Source organism: Geotrypetes seraphini, chromosome 4, assembly GCF_902459505.1.
Source record: "Geotrypetes seraphini chromosome 4, aGeoSer1.1, whole genome shotgun sequence".
In the NCBI taxonomy this organism is placed as follows: Eukaryota; Metazoa; Chordata; class Amphibia; order Gymnophiona; family Dermophiidae; genus Geotrypetes; species Geotrypetes seraphini.
Genome location: NC_047087.1, coordinates 21,845,348 through 21,862,156, shown reverse-complemented (window position 1 = coordinate 21,862,156; position 16,809 = coordinate 21,845,348). Strand labels below are relative to the sequence as shown.

The window sequence follows — 16,809 nt, the reverse complement described above, 5'->3', positions numbered from 1 at the left end:
TCTACTTCTTCATCATTGGGAGAACTAGCACATAAAGCTAAGAAGCATTAACATTTTTGCCCTTCTAGGCATACCACTGTATCCTTCCAAGCATCGGTTTCATCAACGCATATTAGAAACATAGAAACATAGAAAGATGACGGCAGATAAGGGCTATAGCCCATCAAGTCTGCCCACACTATTGACCCTCCCTATTAAGTCTAATGAACCCCTTAAGTATAATTGTAATTATACTGCCACTCTACTGACCCGCTCTTTCAAGTCTGTACCCTAGAGACCCTATCGCTTGGCATGACCCTCGTAGGGATCCCACATAGGTATCCCATTTATTCTTGAAGTCTGAGATGCTGTGTGCCTCGATCACCTGCACTGGAAGCTTGTTCCAATGCTCAATCACTCTCTCCGTGAAGAAGTACTTCCTGGCGTCACCACGAAACTTCCCTCCCCTGAGTTTGAGCAAATGACCTCTTGTGGTCGAGGGTCCCTTCAGAAGAAAGATATCATCTTCCACCTCGACCCGTCCTGTGATGTACTTAAATGTCTCAATCATGTCTCCCCTCTCCCTACGCTCTTCGAGAGTATAGAGCTGCAATTTGCTCAATCTTTCTTCGTACGGGAGATCCTTTAGCCCCGAGACCATCCTGGTGGCCATCCGCTGAACCGATTCAATTCTGAGCACATCTTTACGGTAATGTGGCCTCCAAAATTGCACACAGTATTCCAGATGAGGTCTCACCATGGTTCTGTACAATGGCATCATGACTTCAGGCTTCCTGTTGACGAAGCTTCTCTTGATACAACCTATCATCTGCCGTGCTTTAGATGAAGCCTTCTCCACTTGAGTGGCTGCTTTCATGTCAGCACTGATGATTACTCCTAAGTCTCGTTCTGCCGTAGTCCTGGTTAAAGTTTCTCCATTCAGGGTGTAAGTTCTGTAAGGATTTCCGTTACCGAGATGCATGACCTTACATTTCTTGGTGTTCAATGTTCTTCATTCATCCAGCTGGAGTCTCTGCACAGACATACCTCAATATTGAGGTCTCCCATGTCTCACCAACTGGTACAACAGACTGCTACTATGCCACTGTCTCTCTTGGTACCAGCACCACCTCTTCAGGAAGAGATCTGGGCTATGCTCAGATGAGCTTTCAGTGCTACTGTAGATGCAGTCCATAAAGGCTTCAAAGGCTACTATGCCTGCCTCAGCCTAGCCCGAGGATGCATCAAAGCATTTATTGAGGACATGGTCATATATACCTGCTTGACATTGAGCATTGGCATCGTCAAGGACCCACTCAATGCATACATCATCCTCACTGATGGAAATATCTCCTGTTTCATCTTGACACAAAGTTGACATTTTCTTTGAGGTACACTCTCATATACTCAAGAAGATAATACTTTAAAAAAATACTTTAAAATACTTTGTATTTTACTGGCTTCATACGACAGATGGGGCAGGTGTTACCCATAAAAATGGAGACCTCATTGAAACTCCACCAAACGAATACATTAAATTACATTTACACAAAGTCATTAAATACGTTTTATTTGAAAACTGAGAGATTCCTTTGTAAGAAGAAGGCACTCCTGGAAAGACAGATACGATGGGGCTCGTTTTTAAAAACTAAAGATGTCCGAAAATTGGCATAAACTGGCACTTGAACTACTGGCTATTCCACTCCCTTTGCACCCAAGCATCTTTCTCGCTTTTGCCGTCACCTTTTCAACCTGTTTGGCCACCTGTGATTGGGCCAAGCAGTCACTACCTGTCATAGGTACATCTGGTCTTCTACTTAGCTCTACTTAAACACAACAGTAACAACAATGTTTAATCATTCATACAATCTATTAAAACATTTCTAAACACGTGTCCAGGTCCTTCCAGGCACTTTCTGTTCTCCTCAGAGTCCTCATTCTTCTTCAGGTCCTCCCTGACTCTCACTGGGTCCTCGTTGACCCTTATTGGCCCTCCGGGTCTTCAAACAGCTCCCGGTACCATTTACTGATCTCTCTGCCAGTCATCACCAGCCCCGCCAGTAATTAACATTAAAAAACTGAGGTTGATTGTTAATTAAAATAAATTTTAAGCTGCATCTGTTAGTAATGTCTCCTACCATATGTGTGTAAATCAATTAGACAGACAGTAAGCATTATGTAGCATCCAAATTCATTATTGCAGCTTAAAGAGCATATGATAATAGCCAAGAGATTCTGTAACTCTTTCCCAGAAGTTTTCAACCTCATTTTTCATCCGCACATTTCAGCATTATGCTGTGCCAAAGGTAAGTGAAACATTTTCAGTTATTCTCAGAACAATAAAATAGACAATGCAGTAATTACAACTTGAAAAGGTAATACATAGATACAGCTTACAATTAAAGCATAGCTATGGAACAAGATTCTTCTCTTCTAATGTCCCAATGAGTTCTATGCAGAATACAAAAAAAAAAGGGAGACTATCAGGCAAATAATCAAAGCATCCAGACATCCAAAAACCTGCCTAAATTGGCTCTTGGATGACCTAATAGCTAGGTCGTCCAAGTGCCGATAATTAAAACCATCTTTCTGGATGTACAGCAGGACTTCTAAGCTGCTGTATGTCCAGAGTGTAAAGAGGAGTGTTCTGGGAGGCGTTTGGGTGGATTCTGGGCGGGCTTAGACTTAGTCATCATGCAGGGATAATCAAAACTTTTGGCAGATGTCCTGGACAGAACTTAGACCTGTTTTAAAAGGGTACAAGTGAGTCGAGGGAGGTAGGGGGCTCTATTAAACACAGATGTCATTTTTTTGCTTCTTTGGGCCCCGTATTTACACTCCTTACCTCCTAAGGGGTGCAGTCTAATTTTAAACACCCTTGCTTGACTGTTGCGGGTCGGCTGGAGACCTCACTAACTTAGGATCACTCTGCTTTGGTTTCTTGGGGGAGGGGGTTGTTACTAATCTTGGCAGGCTGGTTGTAGCTTGTTGGGTGCCCTTAGGGTCATGAGTCAATGCCCTAGGGGTATATTTTCCTCCTTGTTCAGAGGTATGGTTTGCCTTGATCATGTATTGGACTTCTGATGTTTTTTTTTGGGGGGGGGTTACACCAGGGGGGGAACTAGAGGGCTGGGAGGGATAATAAAATTAAAAACTTGTAATTTCTCTATTGTTATATGGCGGAGTTCCCGCTTTTTTTCAGTTGCATATTGTTTCCTTGTATTTTGTTGTTGGTCCACTTTGTATCATGTCAATAAAAATGTTTACACTATACCAAAAACACTGGTTTTTGAATTAAATAATCTATTAGGTTCAATTCACATTTATATTTTATATTGAATACATATAAGTGCTCAGTGCCCAATCTCCTGCATTGGAGCCACAGTGAGATTAAAGAGGAATCATCGTGGCACTTATAAGTCCCTTTTCTCTTCCAAATCTTATGATTGCTAATAATAGAGCCACTCTGCCATATTCTTTGATCAAGTCTCTATTGGTGTACTAAATAATGGCACTTATCTTAGTTGATGATATAGGCTCGAGTTAATGTTCCCAAATGTGGCTCCGCAGGATTCCACCACCTTGTATTATATAGTGTATAGTGTGATCATTCCTGCCTGGCTTTTAAGATCATTCATGACATCCTTCCTTCTCTAATCCCACTATCCTTTAACTCCTCATGCCCTAACTCCACCAGACCCGCCCAAAGATATAAACTATCTTTCCCTTCCCTACACGGTATTCTCTATGCAGGTAAACTGGGAAAATCACTTCTCTTCAAAATCACAGGTCTTTGGAACGACCTTACTATCCCGCTGCGGAACCTGAGCTCCCTCCATTTATTCCGCAAACAACTGATGTAGAGCGGCTTAGACTTAGTCGTACAGCATTTATAACCGAAAGTTTACAACAATCTAGACAGAACTTTGATGTTGTGACTTAGACCATGGTCTAAGTCACAAAAACCCACCTAAAGTCACCAGATAAGCATTGCAAACACATAAAACAGATCCCCACACACTACCCCAGTGATCACCAACACCTACCACCCCCATAAAAATTTTAATCATAACTTTAAAATTCAGCCTCCAGACCATCATCACCGGCCACCTGGCATAGGAAAGCCTAGTCGTCCAGCACAGAGGCGGCTTAAGTCATCTTGGGGGCAGGTTAGGGACTCATGGAGAGGAGGACCCATGCCCATAAGCCCCTGTAATCACTGCATTGATACTTAAACATGTGCACTGCCCTATACACCCACAAAACCCTTTTTTACTTGCATATAAGTGGCTCCTGCAGCCATAAGGGCTATTGGGGTGGTAGATAAGTGAGTCTAGGGGATTCTGGAAGTGGTTTGGGGGGCTCATCATGACTTATAAGGGAGCTGTAGGGAGGAGAAGACATGGCACCCTTTTTGTGAAGTTCACAGCAGTAAGGTACTCCACTATTTAGGTGGCATGTTTGGGTGTGCAGTCCATCATTTTGCAGACTCCTCCCACGTCCAACAGGGCTTGTTCTAGGCATTTTGGACTTGGACGGAAAGTTGGACGTAAATGTGGTATAAAGATAAGACGATTTAGTGGCTTGGACGATCGGATCAGCAGGATGTATAATTAGACGATTTTCAAAACGAAAAAAAAGTTGGACATATCTTTCGAAAATGTGTCTTAAGCTGTTTTTTTACTTTGGACGACTTGCGAGATGGACATAAACGGACTTAGACGTCCCTTTCGATTATGCCCCTCCACATATATAATACAAGGTGGTTCCCCCTGTACTGAATTTGGCCACTCTTCTTTGTCTCTTGCCATATACGGGATGCAGACCATACAAGTCTGTCCGCCATTGGGACTATTCTTGCCCAGAGTAACACCTCAGCAGCCATGCTGTGTTTCCATCTTCTTTCTGTTTAAGCATCCATTGTGTCTATCCCACCAAGCATTTTTGAATTTGATCACAGTTTTGGACTCTACCACCTCTCTCGGACGGGTGTTTCAAGCATCCACCACTCTCTCTGTGAAAAAGTATTTCATGGCATTACTCCTGAGTCTACATCCCTGTAAGCTCCATTCATGTCCTCTAGTTCTACTGCACTAATGTCTCTTGAAATCTTTATACTCCAATAATTTTTCAAACAAAGACATTAGTATATTGAATAATAGAGGAGATAAAGATGTCCCCTGAGGTATACCTATTTCTACACACCATACATTCGAATAAGAATTCAAGAATTTTATCTTATATGTTCTTGAGGTTAGAAACCCTTGTGACTTGGACAATACGTGGCCATCAATGCCAAAACTACTCCAGATATTCAGCAACAATTGAATTCCAGGGCAAGTCTATAAAGTATAAACACATTTTATAGGTGGGTATACACATAGACAGAGTCTGGAGCACAGGTGGGACTTACATATATGTGCATAACTTACAGAATATAGTATAATCTCGTTATAATGGACTTCAAGGGACCTGGAAAAACGGTCCGTTATATTCAGAGTCCGTTATATCTAGAGTTGCATTTTTTAAAAACTTTATTTAGGGCAACTTGAAACAACATAAACTGATGATCAACAGTCACTGCACAAGCATATCGGCAACATCAATAACAAAACTCAGCAAAACATTGGTATGGTACGAAATGATTGCAAACCAGAACACTGTACTGGAAAGAAAAATACTCTGTCATTTTTTTTCTGAGCTGCTTTTTGATACTATATCAACGGGGCATGCCATGTGCCTTGTAGGCGGAGCCTGCATGTCCGTTATAGCCGAATAAAACTACAGCTAAAAGCGTCTCTGGGGACCAAAATAGATGTCCGTTATATACGAAAGTCCGTTATATGCGAGTCCGTTATATCCGATGATTTTCTGTATGTTTTTAATGGCGCTCGGCCGAGACCAACGGACCTTGTCCGCTATAGGCGAGATTCCATTATAAGCGAGTCTGTTATAACGAGATTATACTATGCTATAAATTAGATGTACTCACAGCAGCTCTGTGGCTGACTTAAGTGTTTATGCCTAACTTCTAGGCATACATATTAACAGTTATAATAATAACAATAACAGTTTATATACCGCAAGACCGTAAAGTTCTATGCAGTTTACAATAGTTAAAAATACAATTGAATAACACTTAAAAGTAAAAGAACAATAACTAACAACCTTAAAAATCTAATTATTACATAAATTTTACAGATCAACTACCTAAGTACTTCAAAAACATGTTTTTAAATGTCTCCTAAATTCCCCATAAATATCAGTGAGCAGAAGCAATTGTTCTAGATCTTTGCCCCATGATGCTGCCTGATATGAAAAAAGATGTTGATGATGTTTTTTAAGTTTATATCCACTAGCCGGCGAAAAAACAAAATTCAGGTGTGAGCTTCTTTTATGGCTGTTGGTTGAAAAAGAGAAAAGCTCAGTTATATAATTAGGAGCTAAACCAAATAAAACCTTAAAGCAAAAACAACCAAACTTAAACTTCACACGAGCCTCCATCGGCAACCAGTGCAGCACTCGATAGGAAGGTGTTTCATAATCGTATTTCTTCAACCTAAAAATTAACCTGACCACTACATTTTGCACCATTTGTAATCGTTGCATATTCTTCTGAGAAATTACTAAGTAGGCAATATTACAGTAATCAAGTTGACTTAATATAAGAGACCACCAAAATTCTAAATGATAAAACATCAAAATACGCTCTAATGAACCAAAGCTTCCAAAGAGTAAAAAAACCCTTTCTAACCAAAGAGTCCAACTGGTCCTCCTATATAGTCAAACCCTGGTCCAGTATTATACCCAAAACCTTCATAGTAGATTGAATGGGATAACTAAGTTCGTTGATACACAATGATGTTTTAGTATCAAACGGGTGAGGTGAAGCTACAAAAAATTTCATTTTTTCTGAGTTAAGCTTCAATCTAAATTCAGTCATCCATTGCTCCATCAAATTTAATACTTCTGTTGCTTTAGGAATGACTTCAGAGAGAGGTAGCAAATGGAATAATAATTGTAAAATCATCTGCGTAACTAAACAACTTTATCCCCAGCTGGGACAATTGCGTACCTAACGAAGACATATAAACATTAAAAAGCAATGGGGATAATGGTGACCCTTGCGGAACGCCAGATGAATTACTCCAAGTACCAGAAAGATCATAATTAAAACATACTTGATAGGTGCGAGACATAAGAAAACCCTGAAACCAATCTAACACTTCTCCTCTGATGCCAATTGCATCCAAGCATTGTAACAATTTCCTATGGTCCACCAAATCAAATGCAGAACTCATATCAAATTGCATGATCAAGGCATTAAGGCCCCTACTGAACAAAGAACATATCCTGTAAAAGAAGGTAACCACATATGTTCCTTTATAGGATAAGTTCCTACCAGGCACTGAGCTATACAATTGCCTCCTTGCCGTTAAACCTCTTTAATAAAAACCCTATGCGCGCATGTGCACTTAGGACGGCGTGTTCCCTGTGACCATTTTCGAACACGGAGGTAGGGAACACGCCAGCGACTTTCCCCTCCCGCCCTCACTCACCGCCAGAGAAACTGCTGCCGCCGCTGATTCCATAGGCATCAGAATGGGGGTGCACAGGAGCCCCTGCCGGCATCTGCTTCTCCCCCTCTCCCTCTCACCTGCTCACCCGCCTGCAGCGTGTAACTTCTTAGAAAAGCGCTGCGCCGTGCTGTCGCTGGCCTCACCGTCTTCTCTCCACTGTGGCACACCCTCTGACAACTTCCTGTTTCCGCTAAGGCTGGCCACAGTGGACAGAAGACGCCGAGGCATGCAACAGCGCGGCGCAGCGCTTTTCTTTGAAGTTAAACATAGCGGGAACAAGGGAGAAGGGAGTTGGAAATAATTTTACATAATATGTTATACTATGATATATAATATGTGTATATTATTATTGAAAATATGATGAAGTGTGGGTGGTGGGGGGGGGTTATTGATTTACTAGATTTTTATATGGTAGATATCAAACTGCTATTGTGGAATAATTTGTTATAATATATTCTTTTGTGCATTTGTTATTTAATTTGAAAACGAATAAAGAATTATTTAAAAAAAAAAAAAACCAAATAAACATGGCGGGTTGATTAGCAGGTAGGAGGGGGGAGGAGTAGATGCTGGCAGGGGAGTGTTACAGAATGAGGGAAGCGGGAGGAAGGGAGAAATGGATGTGGAGGAGGCAAGATGGGGAGAGGGAGAGAGATTCAGGGAGGGGACAGAAGGGGGAGGGAGAGATATGGGCAGAGGAAGTAAGAGAGGGAGAGATGGACATGAGGTTTGTGCCGGTGGGCCAGAAGGGGTGCTGCTGGACAGGGGGAAGGTAAAAGGAAGGGAGAAGGCCTACTGCTGGACAGGGGAAGCAGGGAAGAAGTGCTGCTAGATGGGGGGGAGGTAAAAGGAAGAGAGAAGGGCTGCTTCTGGACAGAGAGAGCAGGGAAGGGGTCCTGCTGGACAGTGGGGGAGGGAAAAGGAAGGGAGAAGGGTTGCTGCTGGACAGGGGGAGCAGTGAAGGGGTGGTGGTGGACAGCTGAGGAAAGAGAGAGACAGAAAGAAAGAAAGACAAACAGACAGAAAGCAGCCAAGGAGAGAGAGAAAGAAAGAAAGACAGACATACACATCTATTCTAGCACCCGTTAATGTAACGGGCTTAAAGACTAGTTATATATATTGTGCCATAAATTAGGTGCCAATTTGGTACATAACCTCTGTGCTGAAATGGAAGTTATGCACAAAATGGAAGGAAAGTGGCAGTAACATGTATAACTGCACATAAGTGCCACTTTATAGAATAGCACTTCAATGCTGTAGCATGTAACTGCAAAGGAGACATAGGTAGGTCCAATACTCGGATGCAAAGCTTATAAAATACCATAAGTTACACGCCTAAGTATCAACATTTAGGCATGCTCATTTACAACTGCTAAGGACCATGGCTAACTTTACTTTACAATTCCCAACATACAGTATTCTATAACAGTTTTAATGCACAAATTTGCCATTATATAATGCCAACTTAGCCACTAAACTTTTGGCAGCATATATACAATTCCCCTGTAATGGCCATTTTTGGTCAAATCATTTTATAACAAAAATCCAACACAATTTATTTTTCTCCCTGCCTTTGGAACAGGGGTTCTTAACCTGGAGTCCGTGGACTCCTAGGAGGTCCATGGACTCCTAGGAGGTCCATGGATGGGTTTCAGGGGGTCCGTGAGGGTAAGATAAAAATTACCATTTATATTCACTATACAGCCTGGTACTATTTTCTTTTTTTTAGATTGTTTACTTGCATGAAAGTTTTTGGGGACCATAAAAAAATGGGTATTAAACTTGGTCATACTTTATATTCTTCCTACAGGATATATTCCGATGCCGGGGTTGTCAGCATATGGTGCTTCAAAAGCTGCTCTCTCTATGTTTTCTGGAGTAATGAGACAAGAACTTTCCAAGTGGGGTGTTAAAGTTGCTGCATTTTATCCAGGTGGTTTCAAAACAAGTATGTATTGGATGGAATTACAGCTCTAAGTTCATTCTTTTACAGAAGTTAGATAGCTCTAAATGTAATTGATGCTGGCACTGTCATCTCGAAGCTGGGACATTAGATCATTTGTTATTCTATTGTCCATTGATTCTTGCTTTTTGGAAATCAATATGGGGTCAAATAAATTGTTGGAAAATCCAGTAGCATTATTGTATGATACTGTGCTGTTTGGCATGTCAATGAGGGCTAAGAAGAGTCCAATATCATCTAAGAATAACAGGCTTCTACTTATTATGACAGGAGTTGCCATACAACAGATTATGAGTAATTGGAAAAGACTCAATTACAGTTTTTGGTGGAATTCCTTATGTCACATTTATAAAATGGAAAGGACAATAGCCACACAAGGGGAATTTTAGAAAATTTCAGGAGATATGGGAGCCATTAACAAAATATTGTAATGACTGAATATTATTTTTCCCCTTAAAAATGCACATCCGGGGGGGGGGGGAAGGAATTTTTGGTTTGATTATTAAATAAGGTATGTAGGAATGGAGTTTATGGTAGATTTTATTGAATTTAAAGAATGTTATTGATTAGGGGGGAGGAGGGATAAATTCTGATGTAGATTTTAACAGAATATTAAGTGTTGTATCTGAGTTGAAAGGGTTATATATGCTGTTACACTTATTGTAAGTTTTTAAAAATGAATAAAGAATTGGAAAAAAAAATAAGTTTAATTCTTTTCTAAATCATAAATTAATTGATTTGCATATTTAAAACTTTACTATAACCTGCCAAACAAAATACAACTACAATAAAAATATCAAAGTAAAAAAAGGAACATTTTAAGTTGTTTATGAAAAATCAATAAAATTGGAGATTTCCCAAAGACCAGGAGACAGACTCTACCATAATGAAAAAAAGCCCTACTTCATTATCCCCCCCCCCCCATTACAAAACTGTGGAAACATTTTTTAGCGCAGTTTGGTGCTCTGAATGCTCTGCACTGCTCCTGATGCTCATAGGAACTCTTGAGTGTCTGGAGCAGTGCAGAGCATTCAGGACTCCTTTTACGAAAGTGTGCTAGCGTTTTTAGCGCGTGCTAGCTGAAAATCTATTGCCTGCTCAAAAGGAGGCGGTAGTGGCTAGCGTGCGCAGCAATTTAGTGCACGCTATTCCACGTGTTAAGGCCCTAGCGCACCTTCGTAGAAAGAGCCCTCAGTGTGCCGGCCTGTGCTAAAAACTGCTTCTGTGGTTTTGTAAAACGGGGTGGGGTATGTGACTTTAGTAACCTCTTTAATGGATGGAACCACAAAGGTTTAAAAGATACTATGATGTATAATATGTAGAAAAAAACAAAAACATAAAGGAAAAAAAAATACCTTTTTTATTGTACTAACTTAACTATTTTTTTTCCCTTTATATTTATATTACCTTGAAGAGTGAACTATCACAGCCAACACACCATTTCACTAAAGATATTATGTAAGCATAAGAACATAAGAATTGTCTTACTGGGTCAGACCAATGGTCCATCTAGCCCAGTAGCCCGTTCTCACGGTGGCCAATCCAGGTCACTAGTACCTGGCCAAAATCCAAGGAGTAGCAATATTCCATGCTACCGATCCAGGGCAAGCAGTGGCTTCCCCCATGTCTTTCTCAATAATAGACTATGGACTTTTCCTTCTTAAAACCAGCTACGCTATCTGCTCTTACCACAACCTCTGGCAATGCGTAACTATTCTCTGAGTGAAAAATAGTTTCCTCCTATTGATTTAAAAAATATTTCCCTGTAACTTCAAGTGTCCCCTAGTCTTTGTAATTTTTGACGGAGTGAAAAATCGATCCACTTGTACGCATTCTACTCCCCTCAGGATTTTGTAGACTTCAATCATGTCTCGCCTCAGCTGTTTCTTTTCCAAGATGAAGAGCCGTAACCTTTGTAGCCTTTCCTCATACGAGAGGAGTTCCATTCACTTTATCATCTTGGTCGCTCTTCTTTGAACCTTTGCTAGTGCCGCTATATCTTTCTTGAGATAAGGAGACCAGAATTGAACGCAATACTCCAGATGAGGTCGCACCATGGAGTGATACAGGGGCACTATAACATTCTTAGTCTTGATAACTATCCCTTTTTTAATAATTCCTAGCATGCTGTTTGCTTTTTTGGCCGCTGCTACACATTGGGCGGAAGATTTCATCGTATTGTCTACAGTGACACCAAGATCCTTTTCATGGGCCCTACCCCCCAAGGTGGACCCTAGCATCTGGTAACTGATTCGGGTTATTCTTCCCAATGTGCATCACTTTGCATTTGCCACATTAAATTTCATCTGCCACTTGGACGCCCAGTCTTCCAATTTTCTAAGGTCCGTCTGTAATTTTTCACAATCCACATGCATTTTAACTACTTTGAACAGTTTAGTGTCATCTGCAAATTTAATCACCTCACTCATCGTTCCAACTTCCAGATCATTTATAAATAAATTAATTAGCACTGGTCCCAGTACAGACCCCGTGGCACTCCACTGTTTACTCTCCTCCATTGAGAGAAATGACCATTTAACCTTACCCTCTGTTTTCTATCCGATAACTAATTCCTAATCCATAGCTGAACTTTGCCACCTATCCCATGACCCTTTAATTTTCTCAGGAGCCTCTTGTGAGGAAATTTATCAAAAGCTTTCTGAAAATCTAGATACCGGCTCACCTTTATCCACCTGTTTATTCACAACTTCAAAGAAGTCAAGCAAATTGGTGAGGCAAGATCTCCTTCGGCTTAGCCCATGCTGACTCCGTCTTGTTAAATCATGTTTGTCTACGTGTTCCACAATTTTATTTTTTATAATTGTTTCCACCATTTTGTCCGGCACTGAAGTCAGGTCTGTAATTTCCCAGATCTCCCATGGAACCCTTTTTAAAAATCGGCGTAACATTGGCCACCCTCCAGGTACTACAGACGATTTTAGCAAGAGGTTACAGATCACTAACAGCAGGTCAGCAATTTCATGTTTGAGTTCTTTTAGTACCCCGGGATGTATACCTTCTGGTCCAGGCGATTTATCACTTTTTATCTTGTCGATTTGACTTAGTACATCTTCCAGATTCACCGAGATTTCTTTCAGTTCCTCCACATCATCACCTTTGAAAACCATTTCCAGTTCAGGTAGATCTCTTACATCTTCTTCCTTAAAGACAGAAGCAAAGAATTCATTCAGTCTCTCCACTATGGCCTTATCCTCCCTGAGCGCACATGATAGTTTAACCAAAAAAAGCCTCCTCAAAAGCAGTGAAGCACTACTGGCCGATTTGAAGATCTTTAATAAAAGTTTATCATGCATTCTATACTGAATAAGCAGCCAGTGTAACTCTGCAAGCACTGGGGTAATTTGCAGTGCCTTAACAATCGATCCTATTAAATCCCAAAATAGCATTGCATAACCAAAACAAGGAAATAAAGCTGGAAGGATTACATGAAAATCGGAGAAATTAAAAAATGTTCTCAAGCCTAACATAATTTTCTGCTATCATTTCTACAAAAGGCACAGACCTGCTAACTTGTTGCTATGCGTGAGATCTGGTGTTAGCTTACTAGTATGAAAGCATAGGTTCTAAAATGCGTTGTTTTTTCAAATTCTTTATTCATTTTTTCATCTTACAACAAGTACACAATATTACATCATTTAAAACTTTTACACATCACTTGAATTTCTTTCCATTGTCATTGTAAATACATAAATTTATTCCCTCCCCACCCACCCTTCCCTCAAATATTTCAATCAAAAATATCCTATAAATATTGTATTCTTATTTATTGATTAACCTTTAAATAGAACTTTTTAAATGCACAACTTTTACTTTCTAACTATACTGTACATTGCCAACCATTTAACATGTTCTATTAATTTTTAAAACAAATTCAAACAGCACTTAGAATTGTGATCCAAACATGGGATCTATGTTCATTTGAAAGTCTATGGGCTCCTTTTACTAAGCTGCGTTAGTGTTTTTAGTGCACGCAACATTTTAGCACGTGCTAAACCCACGCCTGCGGCTGGCATTAGCGTCTAGCACGTGGGGTAATTTAGTGCATGCTATTATCCCAGGTCAAGCAGGCAGCATATTCTCACACATGGGTGACGTCACCGACAGAGCCCCGCAGCGGACAGCCTCGAAAGCAAACTTGCTTGAAGATCTTGAGCTTTCGAGTGCTGCACCGCGCATGCGCGTGTGCCTTCCCGCCCAACTAGGGGGCGCATCTCCTGTGAGGATCCTCAGTTCATTGTTTTCCGCGGAGCTGAGAAGACTTGTGCTTCTGGCTCTGCAGCAATTTGCCTTCTCTTCACCGCGGCTGCTATTGTTCGGTCGCTGTGCTCAGGGTTTATTCCCTTGTTTATTTTCTTGTTTTTAAAAGTTAAAAAAAAAAAAAAATTTGTTTCTTTTTTGTTTTCCGAGTCCGCGGGCTTGGGCCTAGGCCCTCTTCCCTTCTTTTCGACGGACTTTATTTTTTCTATGTCCCGGCCTGTGACCGGGTTTAAACGTTGCTACCAGTGCGGCAGGACGATTTATTAAGTTTATTAGGATTTGATATACCGCTTATCAAGATTATCTAAGCGGTTTTTACAATCAGGTACTCAAGCATTTTCCCTATCTGTCCCGGTGGGCTCCCAATCTATCTAACGTACCTGGGGCTATGGAGGACTAAGTGACTTGCCCAGGGTCACAAGGAGCAGCGCGGGGTTTGAACCCACAACCCCAGGGTGCTGAGGCTGTAGATCCAACCACTGCGCCACACACTTCTTACCTAAAGTGGTTTCAGAATTTCATATCAACCAATCTATTGTTCTACCAGTCTTTTTTCCTAAGCCACATTCTCATCCTGGAGAAGCGGCTCTGCATACTTTAGATTGCAAACGTACCTTAGCTTTCTATCTTCAACGCACTCAATCTCACAGGACATCTCCTCAACTATTCATTTCTTTTGATCCTAATAGGTTGGGATGCCCTATCTTGAAGCGTACCATCTCCAACTGGTTAGCTGCTTGTATCTCTTTCTGTTATGCTCAGGCTGGTCTTCCTCTGCAGGGTCGAGTGACGGGCCACAAAGTTCGAGCTATGGCGGCATCTGTAGCATTCCTCAGATCAACTCCTATTGAGGAAATCTGCAAGGCTGCCACTTGGTCCTCGGTTCATACTTTCACTTCTCATTACTGTCTGGATACTTTATCCAGGAGGGATGGCCATTTTGGCCAATCTGTTTTGCAAAATCTTTTTTCTTAACTTGCCAACTCCCTCCATCCCTTTATAATTAGCTTGGAGGTTACCCATGTGAGAAAATATGCTGCCTGCTTGTCCTGGGATAAAGCACAGTTACTTACCGTAACAGTTGTTATCCAGGGACAGCAGGCAGATATTCTCACAACCCTCCCAACTCCCCTGGTTGGCTTCTTGGCTTGGTATCTGAACTGAGGATCCTCACAGGAGATGCGCCCCCTAGTTGGGTGGGAAGGCACGCGCGCATGCGCGGTGCAGCACTCGAAAGCTCGAGATCTTCAAGCAAGTTTGCTTTCGAGGCTGTCCGCTGGTGACGTCACCCATGTGTGAGAATATCTGCCTGCTGTCCCTGGATAACAACTGTTACGGTAAGTAACTGTGCTTTCCGCGCGTTAATGCCCTAACATGGCTTAGTAAAGGAGCCCTATATATAGAATCATTTTTGGTTAATTATATTCATTGAATCAAAGCTATCATAATCTTCAGAGTCCACGAAGGTTCCTTTGAGCTAAGTTAAAAAGGATACTGTTGATCTTGACCTGTAGTTCTAATGCCATGTCTCACAACCGTTGGGTTCATATTTTTAGATATTTGTGGATCAGAGAGACAATGGGATGAACAAGGCAAGGAGATCCTGGCAAGCATCATGCAAGAAACAAGGGACGACTTTGGTGAAGATTATATCTTTAAACTGAAAAATCGTTACAATGACATGATTGATAACTCTTCTGCAGACATCTCTCCTGTGCTCTATGACATGCACCATGCTCTTTTAGCAAAGAAGCCAAATTACATGTACACACCAGGTCACACTTTGCTTCTTCTTTCCCTCTTTCATTATTTTCCTCTCTGGATTTATGACTTGGTTGCCAACAGGTTGATTATAAAAAACAAGCAACTTCCATGTGGAGTCTTAGGGACCTGTCAGCATAAAAGTAAAGATATGTAGAGAGAAGGAGCGAGAGGGCATTGATTACATCTCTTTAGACATTCTGCCAGACCACGGAAAGATTGTCCTTGGAAAAAGTTTGCCTTTTACTCTAGTTTTTCAGTTAATTGAATATTACACATGAGACTGAATTCAGTTTTGCCTCTAGACAGTGAATCCAATGGAAGAGTATTCTGATTTTATGGAGAGGGGGTAGTGTCATTTTCCAGTGCAATAAGGATGGTTTGCCGAACCATAGGGTTGCCCATGCGTGCTCGCTAGCAAACACATCAGTTCAGATAAGTGTTCCACCTTTGTTTTCTGAAGAGCTATATGGACATTTTTATGTGCAATAGAAGCCGTAGTGTTCAAGATAATGTGCTGTGGTTAAGAACCTATGCAGTTTCAGCAACTCTGCATCACTGTATGGCACCCTGTTGAAGTGTCTATGAGCACACTAAAACCTAAGAATAATTTTTGCGCGCTTTGTAACACTTTTTAAACCCCCTCTTTTACAAAGGAGTGCTATGCTTTTTAGCGCACGATAAAAATTATCGCACGCTATACGCTAACGCATGAATGTTATCCTAGGGATGCGTTAGCGCACGCGTTGATTTAGTGCGCGCTAAACATGCGCTACACGGAGCCCTAAGTTTGATGATACAAGATTTTTCTGATGGGCGAGGGATTTTGTGTTTAACTACATCCATCTATGGCATTAACTTTTAGCATTCAACTTTCTTCCATTTTTCTGCTTTCTTCTCAAAATCTTCCATGTTTTACTTCCCTTTCCCATCTATCCATGTGTACCATTCCCCCCCTTCTTCTTCCCTATTCCCATCCATAAGAAGCATTTTTTCAATTTCTCTTCCCTTCCACACCTATCACTGTGCGCCATCTCTTCCCTTCCCCTCCATCCTTATGCACCATCTCCTCCCTCTCTCTCCCTTTCCCGTAGTCTGGCATCTTTTTCCTCTACTTCCCACAGCCTGGCATCTCTCTTCTCTCCCATGCTCTGGATGATGATCCTGCCAATTTTTTATTTGGCATGACCCTCCCTGGCCCCCCTGTTCCAACGCTTATGTATATGCAGTCACATGAGGTACCAAAAA

The 16,809-nt window shown here is 41.3% G+C and overlaps 1 protein-coding gene across 2 annotated transcripts in view; it reads left to right on the top strand.

Moving 5' to 3' along the window:
- Positions 1–16,529, top strand: part of HSD17B2 (hydroxysteroid 17-beta dehydrogenase 2) — a 47,457-nt gene extending 30,928 nt beyond the window's left edge. For both annotated transcript variants that reach the window (XM_033941453.1, XM_033941452.1), the window contains 2 exons: positions 9,370–9,507; positions 15,357–16,529. In XM_033941453.1, coding sequence (XP_033797344.1) covers positions 9,370–9,507; positions 15,357–15,718 — 500 coding nt within the window. In that variant the 3' untranslated portion in view covers positions 15,719–16,529. The remainder of the gene's footprint in view (positions 1–9,369; positions 9,508–15,356) is intronic.
- The last annotated feature ends 280 nt before the right edge of the window (positions 16,530–16,809 follow it).